We start from the raw sequence: 24,029 nt of genomic DNA, 5'->3' as shown, positions 1-24,029 counted from the left end.
GTTTGGGTTGTTTCCACCTTTCAGCTACTGTAAATAGTGCTGCTAGAGCATTTGTGTACACGTTTTTGCTTGAGTCCCTGTTTTCAATTCTTTTGGGTATATTCCTCGAAGTGGAGTTGCTGGGTCTTATGACTTTTTGAGGAACCACCAAGCTGTTTTCCACAGAAGCTACACCATTTTCCCTTCCCACCAGAAGTGTACAAGGGTGTTAGTTTCTCCACAACCTTCTCAACACTAATTTTCCAGTTTTTGTTGATAGCCATCTGAGGAGGTATGAAGTGGTATCTCATTGCAGTTTTGATATACATTTCCTTATTGACTAATGATGTTAAGCATTTTGTTCATGTGCTTATTGGCAATTTGTATATCTTCTTTGGAGAAATGTCCATTTAGTCCTTTACCTATTTTTTAGTTGGGTTGTTTGTCTTTTCGTTTTTAAGTTGTAAGAGTTCTTTGTATATACTAAATGTTAGATCCTTATCAGATATGTGATTTGCAAATATTTTCTTCCATTCTGTAGGTTGGCTTTTCATTTTCTCAGTACTGTCCTTGGATGCACAAATGTTTTGATTTCAGTCAAGTCCAGTTTATCTATTTTTTCTTTTGATGCTCAAGCTTTTGGTTTCATAGCTAAGAATCCACCGGGATGTTGATAGGGGCTGCACTGAGTCTTACATCACTCTGCTGATGCTAACATCAGAACAGTGTCTTAACAATTTCAAGTTTTCCAGTCCCCCTGATTTTCACGAGGCCGGCTTCTCCTTTTTACTCAGATTTCAGCGCTTAACTGTCTCCTTCTATTTTAACTCTCGTATGGTACCTACCACTGCACAGTGCTTTCCTTATTTACTTGTATTTTTGGTTGCTTCTACTCCGTCTTTGTCCACTGGAATGCAAGCTACTTCATAGCAGGGTCATCATGCCTGTTTGTTCGATGCTTTATCCCAGCATCTGGAATTGTGCCGGCACCTGGTAGACACTTAACAAATACTTGTAATGATGAATGAATGGATGAACCAGTGAAAACCGGCTGGGTGAACAGAGCACGTTTGCCAGGGAGCAGAGCGGGAAAGTTACTCTCTTCTAACCAGAAGTGACGGCAGGGTGATCTCGTGCTCCTGACACGCGGACGCTCTGCAGACAAGCCTTGTCCTCTCTTACAGCTCTGAGCTTATGAAATGGATTAACCTTCAAGCATCAGCTGTGAGAAAGTAGGTGGAATTGATTGCCATGGTTGCTAAGAATTCACAAAAGGCACCTGTTGTTACGTTTACATTTCTTTCCATTTTGTTGTAAATTGTGTTTTATCCATCAATCTGTTGATGCTACTGAAAGCCAAATGAAGTGAAAAATGTGTTTTCTCCTTAATCTAGTCTAGAATCCCTATGGGAAGATGAGCTCTTTGAATCAAGAGGCTGTAGCCTCTGTCCTCCAAGTGACAGTGTGGCATCAGCGAGGTCAGTGGTTCACGCCGGCCGTTCTCCACCCTCCTGATGTTCATATCAAACACCCACTCGCGTGGTATTTCTCCCCTCACTTGCTGACTTTCCACCGGCACAGACACAGAGCATCCCAGACCTGACCCCTAGTCCAGCAGGTGGCCTGTCATGTAGTGTGTGGGCAATAAGAAGACGGGCCACCAGAGGGGCTGGTAACGGGGCCTGAGTGTGCACGGGGTGGCCGAGACTGACGTTTTAGGGGCCGTGAACCCAGGCCCAGGTCTGCTCACAGAGAGGAAGATCTCAACAGCTTACCGTGAGCGCAAAGCAGAGACCAGATGCTGGGCGAGCACAAGAGCAAAGAAGCAGGTGTCTGTTCTGAGCCCCAGAACAGAAGCTGCCTCTAAAATGAGGCGTCTCACAAAAGGAGGAAGAAACAAGAACATGCCCCAGGTGCCTTTGGGAGCCACGCAGGCCAGCGAGAGTGAGCCGGGTGAACGGTGATTTCCGATCCTCTCTGCTCTTGTTTACTCTTGCTTGGAAGATATTTCCGATCCTCTCTGCTCTTGTTTACTCTTGCTTGGAAGATACAGTAAAGCGTACAGATACGCAAATGCATCTGGAGCCAGGAAGATGCCAAAGCACGTGGGTGCCAGCTGGACCCGATTTTGGCAGCGGCTGCAGACAGCCGAGCACTCCTCGAGGTGCAGGGTCGGCACAGGTGCGACGCACCTGTCAGAGGGGAGCGGGGTGGCTTAGAATCTTGCGTCACGGTCAGCTGTGGGCCTGGGCAAGCAAACACCGATCGGTGTGCCCTTGCCAGCTACGCCTCGTGCTCCAGTCGCGCCGGGGCGCCGGGGCTGGGGGGGGACTGCCGCCCTGCTGCCCCCCCAGGTCCTGCACCCACACCAGAGTCCCCCCACCCCGCCCACCGTCTTCTTCCCTAGTGTCCTCTGTCCCGCCCACCCTTCAGGTGTCTTCCCCGGAGAGGTCCTTTCACCCAGGGCTGGGTTAGCATGTAGGAGAAAACCGCTTTCCCGTTTCGCTCAGTGAATCAGTCAGTACAGGAAGGAGTAAAATGGAGAGGATACTGCGGCACAAGGGGAGAAGGAACCACCTGCAGGAGACTAGTTATATCCCTGGCGGCCGACAGGTGCCCACGGGAAGCACGTTTTAAGGATGAGGTCACGTCTCCATTGTAGCGACAGTGTGGAATCTCTCCTCTATTTATAAACATACCTTGAAAAACAACAAGTGATTTAACCAAATACCTCTTTAATAGGATGTTATAAAATGACTTGGGTAGAAATGAAAATTTATGGCTTCCTCTTTTAAAAGGGTCATACATTGACCTCCAAGGAGGGCAGGACATTTCCCTGCGCTTCTCCCTTTCCTCTCTCTCCAGCTCTGCTCTGTGCTCCCTCTGCCCATCCATCCTCTCGACGTGAGGCCTCCTTTTCACTGCTAACAAGCGGAGCCTCCAGTTAACCCACGTGTGGGGAAAGAAGCCTCTGCGGAATCCTCACATAGGCTCCAAGTGTGGTGTAGGAGGATTAATGATCCACTGACTTGACGCCCGTGCACAAATTGCTCTTTTCTGGTTGTATAACTGAAACGTTGTCCTCCGACTCCAAGAGGATAGTGCTTGTAATGTACGGATGGAAAGGAAAAGCAGCCTTCTAACCAGGACACCGTGAGAGCTCGTGGCGCATGTGAGTCTGGACACAATGGGAGCCTTTCACACTTCAGGGCAATCCAAATGTCAAATAATTCTGGAAGCATAATGTGTGGCTTGTTAACCCCCGTGAACGTCTTCATGCTTTTGTGCGCTGAGGAAGAGGCCGTTGGAGCAGGGGACAGTGAGAGGGGGCGTCTGTTCAGAGCCCCTCCCGCCTGCGTGTTTGCCCTGCGGCACCCGGAGCTTGCCGGGCACACACGCCGCCGCAGAGCAGGTTCCAGACCCAGGGCGCCAGGCCCAGCATCCTTCAGGGGCCAGAGACGTTCTACCAAGTTCACAGTCAGGGACCATGGAGTGCTTTGGTTCAGTTACTGATTAATCACCATAACAATGTGCTCATGATTCAAGTATAAAATACCCTTACAGATCAATGAGAAGGCAGCCAGATGTCTCCACCCCAACAAAAAAAAAATGGTCAAAGATCCAAGCAAGTATTCACAAAAGAAAAACTGGAAAGGACAGTGAACAAATATAAGAAGTCCAGCCTCACAAATTGCTAAAGAAATGCGAAATAAGAACGTGGTAACGTGCGCCTTGTGGCTGCACAAGATGGGAAGGATTTTTCTCCCCTAAATGGTGACGCTTTGTGTTCCTGAAGATTCCGGAAGCAGGCACATGGATGTGCTGCTGGTGGGAACACAAGTGGGCCATGCTTTGTGGAGTGTGATTCGCCCTCATCTGTACAGACAGAGGCTCGGCTCCAGCGAGGTCACATCCGCGTCGCCGCTCACCCTTAGGAGGATTTGTGCCTAAGTGTGACATGGCATTTCCCCATCACCACGTTTTCCAGGAGGTGGAAACTCAGAAATAACCTCGATGCTGGAGGACAGGACTCCCAGGCACTGCGGTGGCTCTGTCTCGTCTCCCTTCCGCCCACGGGAATGGGACTTGGTTATGTTTGTAGTTGTCTTTTTCTTTCTGGATTCTTGTGCACCAAACGGAATTAATCATTATCCCGGCTTCATGAAACATTGTCATGGTTAGCCCATGCCTGGCGCTTTTATAAATTTGTGCCTTTGTGATAATGTAATAAACACCTAGGAGCCCACCACTGCACATGAATGCTTGAACTTGGCAGTAACTGCGTCTATGTGACTCCCTCCCCGCTCCTGGCTGGCCAGACACCCCGTTCTTCTTCCCTTGTGCTCCTTTTTACATTGTATTACATCACATTATACTATATATGGATGTATATAATATTCCAGAAAATAGATTTCTAACGTTGCAGAAAATGTGCCATGCTCATGACATCTGTGAAACTTATTTTACTGAATATTTACTGCCGAGATTCATCCATGTCGTGGCATGTTGCTGTAATGTCTTCCTTTTCACTGCTTCTGTTTTCTTAATGATACCATAATTTGTTAATACATGTTCCTGTTGATGAGTATGTGAAACCTTCCCAGGTTTCTGCTCCTGAGAGCAAACGCAGCATTCCCATGTACATCTGCTGGTGGTGTACCTTTGCAGTTTTTCTCTGTTGTGTTCGTTTCCTGGGGCTGTCATCACAAAGTACCACAAACTGGGCTGCATAAAGCAACAGAAATTTATTATCTCACGGTCCAGAGGTCAGAAGCCTTAAGTCAAGGTGTTGGCCAGGCCATGCCCGATGGGAGGAAGGATCCTTCCTCGTTCTCCCAGCTTCTGGGGGTTCCTGGCGATCTGTGATTCCATTTACATAACATTTTTTAGATGACGTTTTAGAAATGGAGAACGGATTAGTGGTTGTCAGGGGTGAGAGATGGGGGAGGGGAAGGTAGGTGGGCTGGAAAAGGGATCCTTGTGGTATTGGGTCTATTCAGTGTGGGGCTGGCGGATATACAGACTATGACGTGATAAAATCGTATGGAACTCAGTACACGCAAATGAATGTAAGTAAAACTGGGGCATCTGAGTAAGATCGCTGCATGGCATATTCTGGTTGTGACTGTTGTGCTAGCCTTTTGCAAAATGTTAGTGTTTAGGATTTAAAAGGGAATTTATTTCCCCCTATGTTTGTTTATATCTTTTTGGAAGAATTGTTTGCCATAAATACTAAGTAAGCAAATAAATATATAAGCAAATCTGCTGCCCCTCCCCCAGGGCTGCTGTGGGGACCTGCTGGTCATTAAACCAGCGGCTGCAGGAGCAAATCCATGCTTAGTGGGTGGAGCGCCTGCCCCCCTGACTTTTAATTAGGGCCTCAGATCAATACCGCTGCTTGTGTTTCCCTTCCCACAGCAGCTTCGTATGTGCGGCATTTCTCTTTAGAGTAGCAGGGACATGCCTGGCACTGCCCCTCAGGTTCAGCCGCCCAGGAGGACAGCCGCCCATCTAGATGAGAACCACCCCGGCACTGCCCAAGTTCAAGTACATGAATCCACCCAATCTGGGGACAAGCCCTCCAACTGGTGTTTCCAATGCAGTCATAAATGGATATAAACTTCATTTTATTTGCAAGAGTATCTCCTTCTGGTGCACATAAGCAGCTATGACTTCCTTCTTTCCTGTCTGTTTTTCACGTGTTACACCAGCGGGGCGTGAGGAGGAAATGCAGGGGGAGGAAAGACACTTGAAGCGAGGCCTTGGTTGGTGTTGGTCACTCAGGTCCGGAGTCTCCCGGGGAGCTTGGCCTGCCCCACCACCATCCTAAACCTCCCCGTGTTTGTAGAATAAAGTTCGGGGGAAACCTGCAGCCCCTCTCAGTGTCCAGACACCAGGCAGGGAAAGCCCTGAGCTGGAGGAGGGAGGTGGTCTAGGCTTGGAGGCCCCCGCGGGGCGGAGGGCAGGGGTTCTCCAGCCTGGCCTGATTGCAGCCCAGGTGGCTCAGGCTCGGGACCAGGATACGAGCCTGGGGGACACGCTCCATCAGATGGAGGAAGAGAGCACTCACCGTCTGCCTTCTGCATCCGGCCACGGGAGCGTTTCCCACAAACCACATCAGCTGTCTCAACTGCACGAGCCCAGATACCAAACCTCGGCTTCACAGTTGAAGAAGTAGTCTTAGAGGGGCCGTCCCACCCGCCCCAGATCCTGCAGAGCCAAGACGTGGCTGAGCCCATGCACCGTAGTAAATGATGGTCCTGGGAGCTGAGTCGCCTTGGCAACGCTGCCGCTGCTGGGTCAGTGATGCCCCCGTGGCCCCTGAAGCAGCCGCCAGCTCCCCCTCCAGCCGGCCCAGCTCCTCTCTCTGCAGCCAGCGCTGCTTGTCTGTCTGTCCTGCTACTTCTCTTCCCCTGTGTGGCTGCGAGGTGAAGGAAGCTGGGTCCATCTCATAGAGTGAAAAGCCTGCCCTCCAGGGCGATGACTGCTAGATGCCCAGAGGCCCCGCTTTTGCTGCTATTGGGAGTTTTGTGTTTTTATTTCCATGTTTGAGGTCCCGTTTCAGATGACGGTGGTCAACAGAAATAGTCATGCTATATCCACGGCAGTGCTCGGTTTATGCCGGGCTTTACTCGGTTAAAATAAAACACTGTTCACTGGCTACAGGATTCACCTTCCGTCTTCACCTTTCAGCACTTCTGACCTCTGTCGTGGCCCCAGGCCGACAAGCCCTAACTTTTATTTTTGCCACAGCACAAGGCATATGTGAAACTTCTGACTAAAGGTGTTCAGGCAGAATCCAGCATCTCATCCATCTGAGGCTTCCTGGGTTCCCTCTTTTTTTTTTTTTTTTTTAAATTTATTTATTTATTTTTGGCTGTGTTGGGTCTTTGTTGCTGTGCACAGGCTTTCTCTAGTTGCGGTGAACGGGGGCTACTCTTCATTGTGGCGCGTGGGCTTCTCACTGCGGTGGCTTCTCGTTGCGGAGCACGGGCTCTAGGTGTGTGGGCTTCAGTAGTTGTGGCACGTGGGCTCAGTAGTTGTGGCTTGTGGGCTCAGTAGTTGCGGCACGTGGACTCAGTAGTTGTGGCTTGAGGGCTCTAGAGCGCAGGCTCAGTAGTTGTGGCACACGGGCTCAGTAGTTGTGGCATGCAGGCTCAGTTGTGGCACAGGGCTCAGTAGTTGTGGTGCATGGGCTCAGTAGTTGTGGCTTGCGGGCTCTAGAGCACAGGCTCAGTAGTTGTGGCGCATGGGCTTAGCTGCTCCACGGCATGTGGGATCCTCCCGGACCAGGGCTCCAACCCGTGTCCCCTGCATCAGCCGGCAGATTCTTAACGGCTGCACCACCAGGGAAGCCTGGGTTCCATCTTGACCTCTCTGCTTTGCCCGTTTGGAGCTATGCCTTCCTGGTTCCAGTACGTTTGCAACCACTTACCCTGACTGTCCCCTGGTGTCCCGTCCCCCAGGGTCTGAGTCCAGCTTGTGTCCTCCCTGTGCCCTCTCTCTAACTTACGGCCTCCGGCTGCAGCCTGGTCCCCCCGGCGCCGGAGTGGGCCCATCCCGCAGAGCCCTACTCCAGGCCAGCGGCGCCCCCTACACACGCTCTCTCTTCGGCTCCTCATCTCCAGTCTGTTGTTTGGTGTCGCCCCGTAGCCGGTGCTAATAAGCATGTCTGGTGTCTCTCTGTGGTGCCGGTGCCCTGAAGCTCGAGCCCCTCTCGTACGGGCTCCTCTGCCCTCGTCCTCAGCACCCCCCCTGCCCCACTTCACTCCAGCTGCCAGACCGCATGCGGGCTCCGTCACGCTCTGCGGAGCTGCAGCCGGATGGCGCCCTGCCTCGGGGGCAAACCACACACCCTCCCACGTTCACAACCCAGCAGTGCGGGTGTCAGAGGCCAGACACCGGGCTTGTTGATCAAGTCCATCCGGTACGAGTGGCGTCCGTGCTCTAAGTGACTGGCAGGTCCTCGGATTGGCTGCTTGTCCTAAGGAGCAAGAGACATTTCTGGTAGGAAGGGCCAAGTAGAAGTCCCCCGAACGGACCCAATTTCCTTTCAGCCCCCAACCCAGTGACTCTGGAGCAAAGCCGCGTTCCTGGAAGGGCCGCCCAAGGTCAGGGTCCCCGCCGAGGACGGGATGCAGGCGATGTGTCCCCTCACATCTCTGTTCAAATCGTTTGTCCTGCAAAAACAAACAAACAAGGAAACGAAACAGAACAAAGCACCAGGTGTATTGTGGTGAGGGACTGCGGACGACCGTGGTGAAGCTCACGGTCTCGGGGATTGTGACCCCGCCTCTCCTGTCAGCCAGGGGCGCCTGCGCAGTGGGCCAGGCCCGGAGTAGCCACGGCGACGGCGAAGGAGGGCAGCCCGGCTCCCTCTGCAGGGCTGTTCCTGCCACTGCAGGGCACCCACCTGGCCGCTCACAGGGTCCACGCTGAGACGCCACTGAGGGACCAGCCACGGGGCATCCCGTGGCCTCCCGGCGGCAGCTTGGGCAGACCGGACTCCTTCCCGCCTGGCAGGGACAGCGGGAAGGGACACCCTCCTGGACCCCAAGGGACAGGAATGGACTCCAGTTCCGCACGGTGCCGCCCTAGGGCTTCTGAGGAGCGCACTCATGCTGGGGAAGCTCCCCCACCCAGACGGGCAGGTGCCGTGATGTCCTCGCGAGCGTTCCTGCCCTCAGCCGGGCAGGGGGCTCGGGGAAGGTCCCGGGGCGTCCACGGTGGCCCCAGCTGGAGACTACCTCCCCGCGTTGGCCTCCCTTCTCTGTTCTGCTCCCTGGGGCCCCCGTTCCCAGATACGCCCCCGGCACACAGGGCTCTGTTTTGGTAGAGGCGGGCCAGGACCCCTCTCCTCCCCAGATGCTCAGTATATGGAAACGGGGACGTGCTAGGAGTCCCCTCGTGCATCACTGGTTGAGGAAAACAAATCCTCCCATCAGCCTTTCCCGGCCTCACCTGAAATTTCAAAGGCTACACGGCGTTATGCGCCTCGCCTACTTTTTTGACGCTCTCCTTTTACCGCCAGGGAAATTGCCAGTCACTGAAAGGATGAGGTCCTCTGGAGAGTCGAAGAGCACAGCCTCTGAAGAAGGGAGAGAAACGAGAAGGAAGGCAGGCTTCCAGGCAGGCCAGGGGCGCGTCCAGGAAGCGGGGAGGGGCGAGCGGAGCCAGGTCGGAACTCGCTCAGCAGCTCAGAGCCCAGAGGCTTAGAAAGTGGCCTGTCCGGCGCAACAAGGGCTGACCTTCGCTGAAGGCCGTCCACGTGCCCAGTGCTGTGTAAGGCTCTTACACACACCGTTTACACTTCACAACAACCTCTGAGGGAGGCAGATGGGAAGCAAGGCAAGGGCGATCCTTCAGCCCGTTGGCTTTTCCAACACGCAGAGCTCGGCGGTCCAGCTCCGGGGCTGGGCTCTCAGGTCAACCTTGGGCTGTTGACGTTACTGTCTAAAGGGACGGCGATTGTCTCGTTCTAGACTGGACTTTTCACTGAAGGTTTTTCATCGCGTTTTATTCGTATTCACTTCTGTTCCTAAACGTGTTCAGCCCAACACCAACACACAAAGTGCAAGGTTGTCACAGTTGCCTCAGATGGGCTTGTGATTTTCTACCTGCAACTTTGCTGTCTGTTTCAGACCTTAGCTGAGGATAAAGCGAAAGCTTCAGTTTCCTTCCTCTTGTGGTGAAATGTCAGACATATCCCTCAACTTTTGTGGACTTCTTAATGTAGCCATTTCCTGTGTCTTAAAGGTAAGTTTCAAGGCTTCCCTGGTGGCGCGGTGGTTAAGAACCCACCTGCCAATGCAGGGGACACGGGTTCGAGCCCTGGTCTGGGAAGATCCCACATGCCGTGGAGCAACTAAGCCCGCGAGCCACAACTACTGAGTCTGTGCTCTAGAGCCCACGAGCCACAACTACTGAAGCCTGCACGCCTAGAGCCCGTGCTCTGCAACAAGAGAAGCCACCTCAATGAGAAGCCCGCACACTGCAACGAAGAGTAGCCCCCGCCCGCTGCAACTAGAGAAAGCCAGCATGCAGCAACGAAGACCCAACACAGCCAAAAATTAAAAAAATAAATAAAATAAATACATTTATTTTAAAAAAGGTAAGTTTCAAAAAATCTTTGAATCATAAAAGTGTTAGAACTAGCGAGAACATTAGCAACCACTTGCTTTATGTTAATAAACTGAGTCTCAAAGAAGTTAAGTGCCTTACACCATGAGTAAATATAAGTCACCATAGGAACTCTGGCTTCCTGTCTCCCATTCATTGGTGTCACTATACAGAACATCTCTTGGAAAGATCTGGTATGCAATAGAAAGTTGCATCGTCTTTGCTACACATCATTGGAAATTAAAACTCACCTTTGGTATCGTCAGCACGTCTAAAGTTATGCTATTAACAAGACCTATCTCTGGGAGCAGTAGGTATTGTTGCTGTCAACTGAAAGAAAAAGCTCACAGCATAAGAGCTGTGAGTTTAAGTTTTATTCAGGGTCTTACTGAGGACGATAGCCTGGGAGACAGCCTCTCAGGAGCTCTGAGTAAACTGCTCTGAAGAGTCTGGGGGAGAGTCCGGTGCCTGGGCTCAAGCATCCAGTACACATCTTGGTGAAACGCTACTTACCGCTAGTCACAACGAACACGCATCTCAAGTTAGTGATTTTAGCGCTTTTCCACGTACGGGAAGATGCAAGAATCTGAGTTCATTAAAATTCTTGCTGAAATACACTTCTGCCTGTCTAAGGGGCCTGCTTGTCCAGGCACAGAGCATCCTGTTACCATCATTCCCTCCGTCTGAGTCAGCGGCTGCAGTGGGTTAACACTTGCAGAATTGCACAAATCTCTCTGTTCTTCTTTGTTTACATTATGTATCTTATGTATGTTAAGGTATTGTTATGGACTGAACATGTGTGTCGCCCCCAAAATTCGTGTGTTGAAACCCAACCCCCCGTGTGATGGTGTTAGGAGGTGAGGCCTGTTGGAGATTAGGTCATGAAGGTGGAGCCCTCGTGGTGGGATTAGTGCCCTTGTAAATGAGGCCCCAGAGAGCTCCCTCGCCCCTTCTGTCACGTGAGGATACAGCAAGAGGATGGCCGTCTGCAACTCAGAGGAGAGCTTCCCCAGAGCCCGACCACGCTCTCACCTGACCTCAGGCTTTCAGCCTCCGGAACCGTGAGAAATAAATGTCTGCTGTTTATGAGACGTGCAGCCTATGGTACTTTGTTACAGCAGCCTGAATGGACTGAGGTATGAACAAAACTGGGAAATAAATATAATTGAAGTCTGCATGTTGGGTTCCCCAGGCAGACAGTGCTGAATGAATGTTGGTGCGTGTTAAGCCTCCTGCACCAGGGGTCATGATAGTCCATCCGTTTGAAAGTACAGACATCTAACCGAGGCTGCAGACTATGAGACGTGAGCGTCCATGGATACTATGAGGGTTGTTTAGCTTTAATCATATGTCCACAGAAATGATTCTATGTTATTGCTGCGTTTTCACTTTAATTGGGAGATTTAAATAATATACCCCAAAATGTTGTATGGATACAACAGATGGTATAGGAAATAATTTTAGGCAACACCCCAACAAATATGTTTTATTTAAATATCTCTGTGTTTATTTCATATGCATTAAAATGTATTGCACAACACATATTGATTAAAAAACTGGTACCCAAAACAAAGTTAAAATTCAACATCAAGAAAACAAACAGCCCAATTTTAAAAATGGGCGAAGATCTGAATAGTTACCTCATGAAGGAAGATATGCAGATGGCAAGTAAGTATATGAAAAGATGCTCTGAATCATATGTCATTAGAGAATTGCAAATCAAAACAGCAGTGAGATACCAGGACACACCAATCAGAACACTGACAGCACCAAATGCTGGCGAGGATGTGGAGCAACAGGAACTCCATTCACTGCTGGTGGGGACGCACAAGGGTGCCGCCACTTTGGAAGACAGTTTGGCAGTTCCTCATCAAACTTAATATGATCCAGCAAGCACACTCCTTGGTATTTACCCAAAGGAGGTGAAAGCTTAATGTTCACACAAAAATCTGCAGGATGTTTATAGCAGCTTTATTCATAGTCGTGAAAACTTGGAAACAAACAAGATGTCCTTCAGCAGGTGAATGGATACGTAAACTGTGGTTCATCCAGACAATGGAGTGTTACTCGGCACTAAAAAGAAATGAGCTATCAAGCCACAGAAAAGACACGGAGGAATCTTAAATGCACATGGCTAACAGAAAGAAGCCAGTCTGAGCAGGATACATACTGTATGATTCTGACTATATGACATTCTGGAAAAGGCAATATAGAGACAGGAAAAAGAGTAGTGTCGGCCAGGGGTTCGAGGCGGGTGGGGAGAGGGGTGATTAGGTAGAACACAGAGAAATTTGAGGGCAGTGAAACTAATCTCTGTGATACTGTAATGGTGGATACATAACAGACATTTGTTAAAACCCATAGAACTGTACAGAAATGAACCTTAAATTATGAAATTTGGTTAATACTAATGTATCAATATTGGTTCCTTAATTGCATCCAATGTAACATACTAATGCAAGGTCTTATTAATAGGAGAAAGTGTGTATATTGGGGGGGAGGGTACGTGGGAACTCCCTGTACCAGATGCTCAATTTTTCTGAAAATGTAAAACTGTTCAAAAATCAACTATTAATTTAAAAAACCCTCAGGTGCTCGCCTCGGCAGCACATGTACTAAAATTGGAACGATACAGAGACGATTAGCATGGCCCCTGAGTAAGGATGACGCGCAAATTCCTGAAGCGTTCCATATTAAAAAAAAAACAACAAAACTCCTCAGAGTTGTTGCTCAATGAATATCGTTATTACAAGCGTCCAGTACGTGCCAATCACCGCTTCAGCGCTGGAGGTCAGGCCTGTATCATGAACGGCCCGGGTCTGCGCTGCGGGGGGGAGAGTGCAGGCGGCGGGACCTGCCACCAGGTGGCGCTCCTCCTCCCCGACTCTGTCTCTCTGATTTCTTCTTCATTTTGTCCATTCTGCTCCTGTCTTTTCCTTCTTTCCCTTCCGTGTGTACACTGCCATCCCTGGATCTAGTCACCTGGGGATGGAACCCAGCCCCGCCGTTTCCACGAGGGCGGCCTCCACCTTGGCGGGGGGCGCGGGGAGCTCAGGTGCCCCGGGCGGCACGTCGTAGCCTCTGGGTCCCGGCGCCGGTGGGAAGTGATGGTGACCGGCCAGGGCGCTGGGTGAGCGCGCGAGCCTGCTCCACCTGCATCTGTCCCGGGCCCGGGTCCCCTTCCCTGTTCCTCCCACCCCGCCTCTGCCTGTGTGATGAATCTCTAGACCCTGCAGCTCACCCGCTGAGACCCGGCCTCGCCCCCGGCTCCCCAGCCCGGGGTGGGGCGTTCACACCCGGACCACCCCGGGCTGGTCCCCAGCCTCACGGGCCTTGCCTCCCCTACAGATCTCCCCGCCTGGGGAAGCGGATTCGACAATCCAAAACCTAGCGGGGGAGACCGACCCTGCGCTAAGAGACCGGACAGCATCAAAGTGATGGTGTGACTGTGTGGCTGGGGGCGGGGTGGGGACGACGCGCTGGATGCGACAGAGGGAGGGCAGCCAGCGGGCCCAGAGCGGGGACGCCCAGGTCAGGTCACCGCAGCGCGGGGGACACAGGCTCGGGGCTGGGGAGGGGTCTCCGGGGGAATCAGAAAGGATCACGATGAACAACTTGGATTCTTCTTGCGATAGGGGAAAAGGCTGGTCCACGAAATTATGTTAGAATTAAAACGTGCATTTCTCACATGACAAACCAAAATGGGCCACAGAATGGAAAGGCGTTTATAACACATTTACCTGATAAAATATTAGTATTCGGAATATATAAAGAATTACTATAGATCTTATAGGAAAAGACATAAACCTAATGCTTAAAATAGGCAAAAATAAAAACAGGCAAATCAGTGAAGAGGAAAAACAAGGGAAGAAAAGTTCAACCTCACTAGAAATTAGGAAAACTCAGATAAGACCCCACAGGTTGACAAAAATTAAGCAGTCTGGTCATACTGGACGGTTATGAGGGTGTTTTCAGACGCCGCTGGTAGGAATGCAGGTTATTGCAGTCACACCGGGAATTGTTTTAGTCTCAGTAACTCCACTCCTACAGCCCAGCACCCTTACGTCCACATATGTAAGACTGTTCAGAGCTATTTGTAATCATAAAAAAAAAAAAGAAATAGCCTAAGTTTCACCAACAGGATAGATAAGAAAATTTAATGTAGTTCTATAACAGAACTGTTTACAGCAGTGAAAAGGAACAAGGTACATATCCCATCACAATACAGAAAGAGAAAATAGATGCACAAAGATACGTACATTCACAGGCACTGGGGCTGGCTGTGTTTAGGGCTCAGGGCAAATGGGGTGGGATGTGCCCTCCCTTTAAACGTGGCTGGTTCTGTGGGCCCGGCCTCCCAGGGAGGGGCGGCCACTGAGCCGCATCGTGAAGCTGGGGTCTGAGTTTGCTAGTGAATCACGAGTACATTTTCGTTTTTCTTACAGCCCACAGTAACGCTCACACCTGTGATCAGTGGGCAAGCAGGACACCCCGACCCCTGACCCCTGGAAGTGTCCTGCTCAAGGGCCACCGACTTTTAACTGTTATCCAACACACTCTCCCTGGGAAAAAAAAAAAATAGTGTTTGATGGTTTTTGGTTGAAGTACAGAGCAGTCACAGAGTTAAAACTGCTTGGGACCTCAGAGAGACACTAGTTCAGCTTTCTCATTTTACGGTCTGAGACCTGGAAAGGTTAAGGCGATTTTCCTGGGCTCACACAGCCTGACACCTCTGTTTTCTGTCAGCAACTCTGAGGAATCTCTGGGAGAAAATGTGTGGGAAGTTTTTAAGCCATTGTTCTTTCTTCCGGTATCTTAGCGTCTCCTCACTGACGGCAAACGTGATTTTCCCGCTGTGCCAGCCCATCACTGCTGCTCATCAGGAACCACAGCCGCTTTCCTTATTGTCCAGGACACTCTCCCCCTGCACGTATCGTCTGCTTCCTTGCTTGAGTGGTGTTTGAATAACGTCGTTCCTTACTTCACGTCAGCTGACTGTGCTTTTAGAAATCATGCTCTCGGTAGCTCCCTAGTTTACCCAAACCCACCCCCGGTGGCTTCCTTGCCTGTGCTCACACCATCCCGTCCGTGTGGGCCTGTGCCTGTTTTCTTGGGCTACTGAGTGCTTCTTGAGAACGTCGTGAGACAGGCTGATCGGTGTTACTACGGTTCTAGCTTATACCTAGTAACCATTTTATTTATCTACGTATCATAAGTTATTATTATTCTATTATTATTATTCTATTATCTATTATCATGTTATTTCAATTTTCTTAGATGCCAAACTATACACCTAGCAACCATTTTATTTACTTATCTTAAGTTATTATTTCTATTATATTATTTCAATTTTCTTAGGTGCCGAACTATACACCTAGTAACCATTTTATTTATCTACTTATCATAAGTTATTATTATTTCTATTATCATAATATTTCGATTTTCTTAGGTGCCAAACTGAGTCGGTTTATTTCTGAAAGTACTCCAGGCAGTTTCAGCTTCAGGCAGATTTCAGAGTCTAGTTCAGTTTGGAATCTGTGAATTCAAGCAACTCTGGAATGAGCTCAGATTCCCACTCCCCGATCTCAGCTTCTCGAACGGCGAGGTATGTACTTAACTTGCTCATCTGGTGTGGGAAGGAGCACAGGGCTCTGGGTACCTAGAGCCCTGCTTTCCAATCTGAACTCCAAGACCCACTGTGTGACCTTAGGCAAGTTATTTAACCTCTTTCGACAGACTTTTGTAAAATGGGAGTCTGCACTTCTATTCCTGGGACAACTGAGATTAAACATGTAAATGTGCCTGGTGGCAAATTAATACCTAATGGTTTTGCTTCCATCTTCATTTTAACTTGAAAACTGGCTGCTGCTTTTTAATTCTTGACAGATGAGAAACAAACAACAACAAATCAAAAAACCTAAACATTATTTCTATGACTTGAAAACTGTGCTAATGCTAAACTCTTCCATAAAATTCAAGAGGAAGGAATACCTCACAATTCAATCTATGAGACCAGTATTACTCTGATAGTAAGACCAAAAAAACACATTACAAGGGAAACTACAGACTAATAACCCTCATGAACATAGATGTGAAAGTTCTTAACAAAATTTTAGCAAATCAAACATTCATTCATGATAGAAACTCTCACCATCTAGGGAAAGAAGGGAATGTCCTCAACTATAAAAAACCTATAGCAAAAATATAATTAATGGGGAAAGACTGAATTCTTTCTAATATGAAAGAGGAAAAAAATTGCTGTTATCGTGTCTATCCATTAGTACTAGAACTATTATTAGAGGTTCTAGCTAGTGCAACAAAGCAAGAAAAAGAAAAAAAGGCTCCATCTAAGGTGGGTGGTTAGAGAAGCCGTGGTCCCTCCACACACTGAAACACTATTCCGTGCTTATTTCAACAGTGCGAAAAATGGGACAATACAGAGAAGATGAGCATGGTCCCTACACGGGGACGACTGCAATTTTGGAAAGCATTCTGTATTTTTATAAAATAAATAAGTCCTAGGAATGTCACGTAACCATAGTTACTAATGGTAACTATAGTTAGTAATACTGTATTGTATATCTGAAAGTTGCTAAGAGAATAGATCTTAAAAGTTCTCAGCATGAGGAAAAAACTGTAACTGTGTGTGGGGATGGATGTTAACTAGACTTATTGTGATCATTTCACAATATTTACAATTATCAAATCATTATGTCGTACACCTGAAACTAATACAATGTTATATGTCAATCATATCTCAGAACAAAAAGAAAAGAAATAATATTCAGCAATAAAAAGTAATCAATTATTGATTCATGCAACAACATGGATAAATTTCAAAACAATTATTCTGAGTGAAAGAAGTTAGACAAAAAGAATACATATTGTATGAATTCCATTTATACAAAATTTTAGAAAATGCAATTAATCTATAGTGACAAAAAGAAGATCAGTGGGTGCCAGGGAAATGAGGAGTAGGAAGTAGGGAGAAGGAAGGAATACAAAGGGGAATAAGGAAGTTTCAGGGGTGATGGGATATATTCACACCTTGTTTGTGCTGATGGTTTCACATCTGTATGTGTCAAACTTATTAAACTTCACTCTTTAGTATGTGCAGTTTATTCTATGTAAATTACATCTAAATAAAGCTGTAAAAAATAAAATGAGGCACAATAAAAACTTAAAGACATTAATCCTTATTGGATCCTGATTGGGAAAACAAATTTCAGGGACAATTGGGAGCATGTGAATATGGACTAGGTATTAACCATATTAGGAGATTATTGGTAATCTTTGTAGGTATAATAATGGTATTGTGGATATGTAAGAAAATTCCAGTATTCTTAGGAGATTCATGCTGAACTATTTAGGGGTAAAATGGGATGTCTACAACTTATTTAAAATAGTTTGGAAAAAAAGAAAGAAAAAAATAAATAGATAAAGCAAATATGGCAAAAATAGTAAAACGTTTGAATCTAGGTGTCAGTATACAGGTGTTCATTTGACTATTCTTTCAACTTTTTGAAAGGTTTGTTTGATAATTTTCTCATTAAAAAGTTGGAAAAATTTACCAAATGGATTTGAAAAAGAACCAAATTACAAGAGATACAACACAATATAACTGAATTATCAAACTCAATGAATAGGTTTAACTGAAGACATGGCAGAAGATAAAATTGGTGAACTGCAAAATAAATCTTAAAAAAGTATCCATAATGCACTACAGAGAGAAAAAAAGGCAGAAAATATGAAAGAAAAGAAACATGGCAAATAAAATGAGAAGGCCTATCATAAATCTGGTTGGGATTCCAGGAGAAAGAGAAATTTCACTTATACTTTTCAATGAATTCTTGAAATTGTAAATAAAAAGAATCCATACTTAGGCATACCATGATGAATCTGCAAGACACGAATGGCTGAGAGAGGCCTTAACAACTTCCAGTGAAGATGATAACCTCCAAAGAACAAAGACTGATAAGACTCTTCATCACCCATGACAGAAGCCAAGCTAAAAAATGGAACACTTTCAGTGGATTGAAAGAAAATGATTGTCAACCTAGAATTATTTAACCATAAAAAGTACTTTTAAGAATGAGGGCAAAATAAAATAATTTTCAGGTGAACAAAAAATGAGAGTGTTTGGCACTAGTCATGCTTACTAAGTGAAGTTGTACAGTACGTGTATGAGACAGAGGGAAAGAGATAGCAGATGAAGGTCAGAGATCCAAGGAATGTGGAGGACAAAAAAATTGGAACATGTAGGTATATTTAGACAAATTAGACTAAATAAAATAATATAATAGTATCTTCTGAAGCTTAAAAGTAGAATGAAAACACAGAACTACGTGGTATATAAATTAGGAGAAGGGTAGAGATATTTATTAACATTCAACTTCTATAAGTATCATCTTGAAGTTTCTAGGGTTCCCTTACAGAATACAGCATATAACTTTCAAATTAGAAAGGGGAAAAAGTAGAACGAGAAAAAAATGTCAATCCAAAAGAAGGCAAGAAAGTAGAGAAAAGTAAACTTAGATGACGGAACAAATTGAAAGCAAAAAATAAAATAATAGGCACAAATATTTTTCATACTGTATTTAAAAAATCAACACCAGAAGGCAAGTACAAGACTACTCATAGCAGCATGTTCATTTAAAAGCAAAACCATATGACCCAGCAATGCCACTCCTGGGCATATACCTGGAGAAAACCATAATTCAAAAAGACACATGCACCCCAATGTTCACTGCAGCACTATTTACAATAGCCAGGACATGGAAGCAACCTAAATGTCCATCGACTGAGGAATGGATAAAGAAGATGTGGTATATATATATACAATGGAATATTACTCAGCCATAAAAAAGAGCAAAATAATGCCATTTGCAGCAACATGGATGGACCTAGAGATTGCCATACTGAGTGAAGTAAGTCAGACACAGAAAGACAAATATCATATTGTATCAGTTACATGTGGAATCTAAAAAAAGGGCACAAATGAACTTATTTACAAAGCAGAAGTAGAGTCACAGATGTAGATAACAAACTTATGGTTACCAGGGGATGGGGGGGGAGGGATAAATTGGGAGATTGGGACTGACATATACACACTACTATATATAAAATAGATAACTAATAAGAACGTGCTGTATAGCACAGGGAACTCTACTCAATACTCTGTAATGGCCTATATGGGAAAAGAATCTAAAAAAGAGTGGATATATGTATAACTGATTCACTTTGCTGTACACCTGAAACTAACACAACATTGTAAATCAACTCTACTCCAGTAAGAATTAAAAACAAAACGGAACTTGACATAACCCAAAAGTCCACCATGGACTGAATGAATACCCTATGGCATAGTCTTACAATGAAATACAGCAGTGAAAATAAATGGACTGCAGCTACATGCATCAGCATCATTGAATCTCACAAACACAATACTGAGCAAAGAAGCAAGCAGCAGAATTTGGAAGAACTTTAAGAAAAAGTTCCAAAGCTGGGCCAACTGACGAATACTTCATTTATTTAAAGACATCTAAATAGACTGAACAACCATAAAGGCAAGGGGATGATTATTATAGTATCAGGAGAGCAGGTATCTCTAGGGGGAGGACATTCTCAGTCAGGGTCACACATGGAGCTTCCGCGGTGTTGGTCCTGTTTTTCTAGCTGTGCCCTGTGTGCTGATTCTGGGGAGGATATGTCTTATGCCCCCTTTTAAAATGTCTGATATAGTCATCAACTTCAAAATGAAAAGGAGGAAAAGAGCAGTCCTCCATGGAACCCCCTGACACACCCAGGAGGGTGAGTAGAGAAAACCAACCTATATACAACCTACCAAGGCTGAATCATGAAGAAACAGAAAATTTGGATAAACCAATAATAAGGAGATTGAAACAGTAATCAAAAACCTCCCACCAAAGAAAAGCCCAAGACTAGATGGTTTCACCAGTAAATTCTACCAAACATTTAAAGAAGAATTAACACCAATCCTTCTCAAACCCTTTCAAAAACTGAAGAGAGGAACACTCCCAAACTCATTTTACAAGGCCAGAATTATCCTGATACCGAAGCCGGATAAAGACACAGCAAAAAAAGAAAACTATAGGCCAATACCTCTCATGAACATGGATGCAAACATTTTCAACAAAATATCAGCAAACTGATTTCAACAGCACATTAAGAGGCTCATACACCATGATCAAGTAGAATTATTCCTGGGAAGCAATGAAAAACAATAAACGTGATATACCACATTAATAATAGAAAGATAGAAATCATACGTTCATTTCAACAGATGCACAAAATGCACTTCACAAAATTCAACATCCTTTCGTGATAGAAACTCTCAACAAATTGTGTAGAGAAAGAATGTACCTCAACATAATAAAGGCCATATATGACAAAACCACAGCTAACATCTTACTCATGGTGAAACGTTCAAAGCTTTCCCACTATGATTAGGTACAAGACAAGGGTGCCCACTCTCACCACTTCTATTCAGCATTGCACTGAAAAGTCCTAGAGAGAACAATTAGGCAAGAAAAAGAAATAAAAGTCATCCAAATCAGAAGGGAAGAAGTAAAAATGTCTCTGCAGATATGTGTAGGTATGCATGGTGAAAAAATAATCCTATGGGGGGTACAGTGGTAGAGGTGCAGCTCTCTTTCATGGATAAAGTGAGAATCTTGTAACTAATCATGTCTACTTTTCTGCTTGGGCTAAGAAACCTGGAGTTTGATTTTCTATTTGCCTTTTATAAGGATTTTATTAGTTTGGATGCTTACTCACTTTTTCTATTTTTTCCATTGTCCTGATTTCCTCATGTATTTATTTTACCGATATAAATTGCTTCAAATCCTTTTCAGAAATAGGGTATACATTCACAAACACATCACCATCATCGAAATTGATTTATAAATGACCAAGGATTCTTATTATCTGCCTCCAATCTATTTTCTCAGCATTACAAGGTACTCCAGCCCTAACATGCATATGGTAGTACTGTCATATTTTGTCTAAACTTAATGTAGACTTCTGCTTTGATGCAACTAGGAGCATGGGATTAACAGGTAAGCAGATTTGGTTTGGGTCTTGGATTTGCTTACAGGCTATGTAGCCTTAAGCAAATTACTTAACCTCTCTGAATCTCATTTGTAAAAGAGTACCTTGAAGGAATGTTGTACGGATTAGAAGTATTTTATGTAAGGCACTAAAACATACTAAGAAGTTAAAGAACAGGAAATGTTAACTGCTAAATCCCATTTGCCATTCACTGGCTGCCTGAGCGTGTTTAGTTTTTTCAGGAATTGGATGTATATAAAGCCCCTAACACATAAGACTCTTCATTTTAGTTTTTCCTTCTTTACCCTGTTGCCTCCACGTAGAAAACCCTTTACCATCTGTTAGCACCCAACCACTTACTAAGTTTCAGTTAAGAGAGGGGTCTTTTGTATTTATTTTTCTAACTATAATTAATCTTGTCCTTCTCAAGGTTCTCTGTGGATTTTTGACTAGTTTTGTGTTTCTTGCCCCATGGTTCCAAGTTTTTCGGGGAGACAGATTGTCTTGTTAACCTTTGTATTCCCTCATAATACCCTGCGTGTAGTTGGTGGTCATTATTTATGGCTTTGCATTAGTTTTTCTGAGGATACTAAGACGATGTTAGACTACTTGCTATTGGCTTTGCTTGACCTCACCTAACACTCTGCCGTCATGTTCCTGTTCGGGTTTTGGGCTAGGTCAGTATGGGCAACAACAACAAAAATAACAGATGGACACATGTGAAATTGTAAATTTTAATGCATTACATCAGAGGATAGGAACATAAGTGACTTCTGGGTGGGTCCTCCTCAGTCCAAGGTCGATGTTTTGGGTAAATTTAGGCTCCCAGTCTTTTTGTCCCTGTGGTTTTCACAGGGATGCTCTCAAAGGCCTTCCAGAAGCAACCCGGGGAGACGGAGCGCTCAGTTTTCCTGGAATTACACGAGCACATACACACACAGGACGCAGACTACGCACGCGGCACAGGAAGGACCCGTGGCTGGGTTGTTTCTTTTACCTGCCTCCACCTGGAAAGCTCCTTCTCACCACCTCTGCCCGTTACAAGGACACCTTTCCTACTTACTCTCCCGACGGCCTTACCGGCTGCGTTGACTTCGGCTGCCCAACACCTCGGGAGGCCCCGCCGCTAGGTGACCGCGGCCGCTCGCTCTCCGTCCGCCCAGGCCCGAACGGCCGACCGCGCATGCGCACGGCGCCGCTCCCCGCCCCCACCGCGCGCCCGCGCCAAACGCCCCTAACACGGCCCGCCGGGCCATGGAACCCGCCGAAGTTGGCGCGGTTCGAGCTCTCCCGTTCGCTCGCTTGGGCGCCTTCCCCCCGTGAGGCCCGCGGGCGCTCGGCCGGGGCTCGGCGGCCGCCCGAGCCGCTCCGCCCGCCTCCGCCGCTCGGCCGGGTGCGCGCCGCGCCCCCGCGCCCGGCCCCCGCGCGTGCGCGCTCCGCCGAGTGTATGTGTGTGAGTGTGTGTGCGGCCGAGGGGTGGGCCGCCGCCGCCGCCGCCGCCGACGATGCCGCGGGGCCGCCCCCCGAAGCCCAAGGAGAGCAAGGCGCGCGGCGACACCGGTAAGCGGCCCCGGGCCGGCCGCGCTGTGCCGCTCCGCGCGAATATAGTCCCCCGATGCGGCGCGGGGGGAGCCGGGAGCGGGCCGGGCCGGGGGCGGCGGAGCGGGCCTGGGTCGGGGGCCGGGGGCCAGGCCCGGGCCGGGGTGGGTGCCCCGCCGCCGCCACCGTCGCCACCGCCGCCGCCCGACTGCCGGGTCTCAGGTTGCGGGCGGAATGATACCGGCGCGGCGCGGCCGGCCCCTCCGCCGGGCTGGGCCTACTTTCCTGGGCCGCGCGGGCGGGCGGCGGGGCCGGGGGCGAGGCGCGCGCCGCCGCCCTCCTCTCCTCTCTCCTCACTTCTCTCTTCTCCTCCCCCCCGTTCCTCCTCCCCCCTCCCCACCCCGTCCTCCTCCCCCGTCCTCGGCGTCTTCCTCCCGCTCCCCCGCCCGCCGCCCTCCCGGCCCGGCTGCCGCAGGTCGTGGGAGGCCTTTCTGACGAGAAGGCGCCGGCCCGGTGTGCGTCCCCGGGGGTGGCGGGCCCGGCCCGACCGCGAGCTGCCGCGGCCCCGGGGGGGCGCCCGCGGGGGGCTCGGGAGCGGGTCCCCCCGCGGTGACACGTGGGCCGAGACCGTGCGGGGCTCGCGTCCAGGTGTACCGTCTTCCGGGCCCGGGCTCGGTGGCCCAGCGTCACCCTCCCCTGAGGCTCGGGACCCAGGCGGGCGGGCGCCCCGGGTTTCTGAAGAGAAAGAGGTCGTGTCTGGAAAGGAAGGCCGTTGCGTCCGTTCCATTCTGCCGCTGCGGCGTTTGGGAAGAGAGGGGGAGAGACTAGGTGTCAGCTTAGCGGCGTTGTCAGTGCTCTGACTGCAGTTGCTGAAGTTCACGGGCATGGGAGCCGGGGTGCAGCGCCCGCGAGTTTCTGCGGAAGAGGTGTCGCTGGAGAACAGTCCAGGTGTGCACGTTTGTAGTTGGCTCGTGGCTGCTCAGAGTTCTCGTTAGTGGCTGATGGTGTCTGGAAGGAGGTCTTAAAGGCCTCGCTCCCTGATCGGGCCTTATTTTGGTCAGCGTTAATCTTTTTTTCGTCAGTATGATTTACGCAAAAAATAACGTAAAGTGCAGTGTCCCCCAGTTCTTAGTTACTTGGAAGAGGCTTAGGGTAGAGGAAGAACGTGAACTTTACATTGGAATACGGCTGGGACCTCTTCTTCCCCCCGTCTTTCCCGTCTGACCAAATGGCATCACCGTTCACCTGCTTTTTCAGGTCGCCAACTGAAAAATAATTCTTTCCCTTACTCCCCAAGGCGTTTCATAATTTTGTAGCTTCTC

The 24,029-nt window shown here is 48.0% G+C and overlaps 1 protein-coding gene and 1 long non-coding RNA gene across 17 annotated transcripts in view; one reads left to right on the top strand and one right to left on the bottom strand.

Annotated features, from left to right (window-relative positions):
* Nucleotides 1–21,888: 21,888 nt before the first annotated feature.
* Nucleotides 21,889–22,342, bottom strand: LOC309639893. Its single transcript, XR_014251909.1, has 2 exons — nt 22,249–22,342; nt 21,889–22,079 (listed from the first exon to the last, which is right to left on the bottom strand). It is a non-coding gene; the product is annotated as an uncharacterized lncRNA (long non-coding RNA).
* Nucleotides 22,343–22,587: 245 nt separating this feature from the next.
* Nucleotides 22,588–24,029, top strand: part of ZNF236 (zinc finger protein 236) — a 98,735-nt gene continuing 97,293 nt past the window's right edge. For 5 of the 16 annotated variants that reach the window (XR_014251907.1, XM_082417734.1, XM_082417736.1 and 2 more), the window contains exon 1: nt 23,239–23,655. Coding sequence is in view for 13 of the 16 variants with exons in the window: in XM_082417734.1 (XP_082273860.1) it covers nt 23,592–23,655 (64 nt within the window). In the remaining 3 variants the exon portion in view is untranslated. The other 11 variants (XM_082417737.1, XM_082417725.1, XM_082417724.1 and 8 more) reach the window with 7 other exon arrangements.

The sequence above is a fragment of the Balaenoptera physalus genome (assembly GCF_965194825.1).
Source record: "Balaenoptera physalus genome assembly, chromosome: 12".
NCBI lineage: Eukaryota > Metazoa > Chordata > Mammalia > Artiodactyla > Balaenopteridae > Balaenoptera > Balaenoptera physalus.
This window is presented reverse-complemented; position numbering and strand designations above follow the sequence as displayed.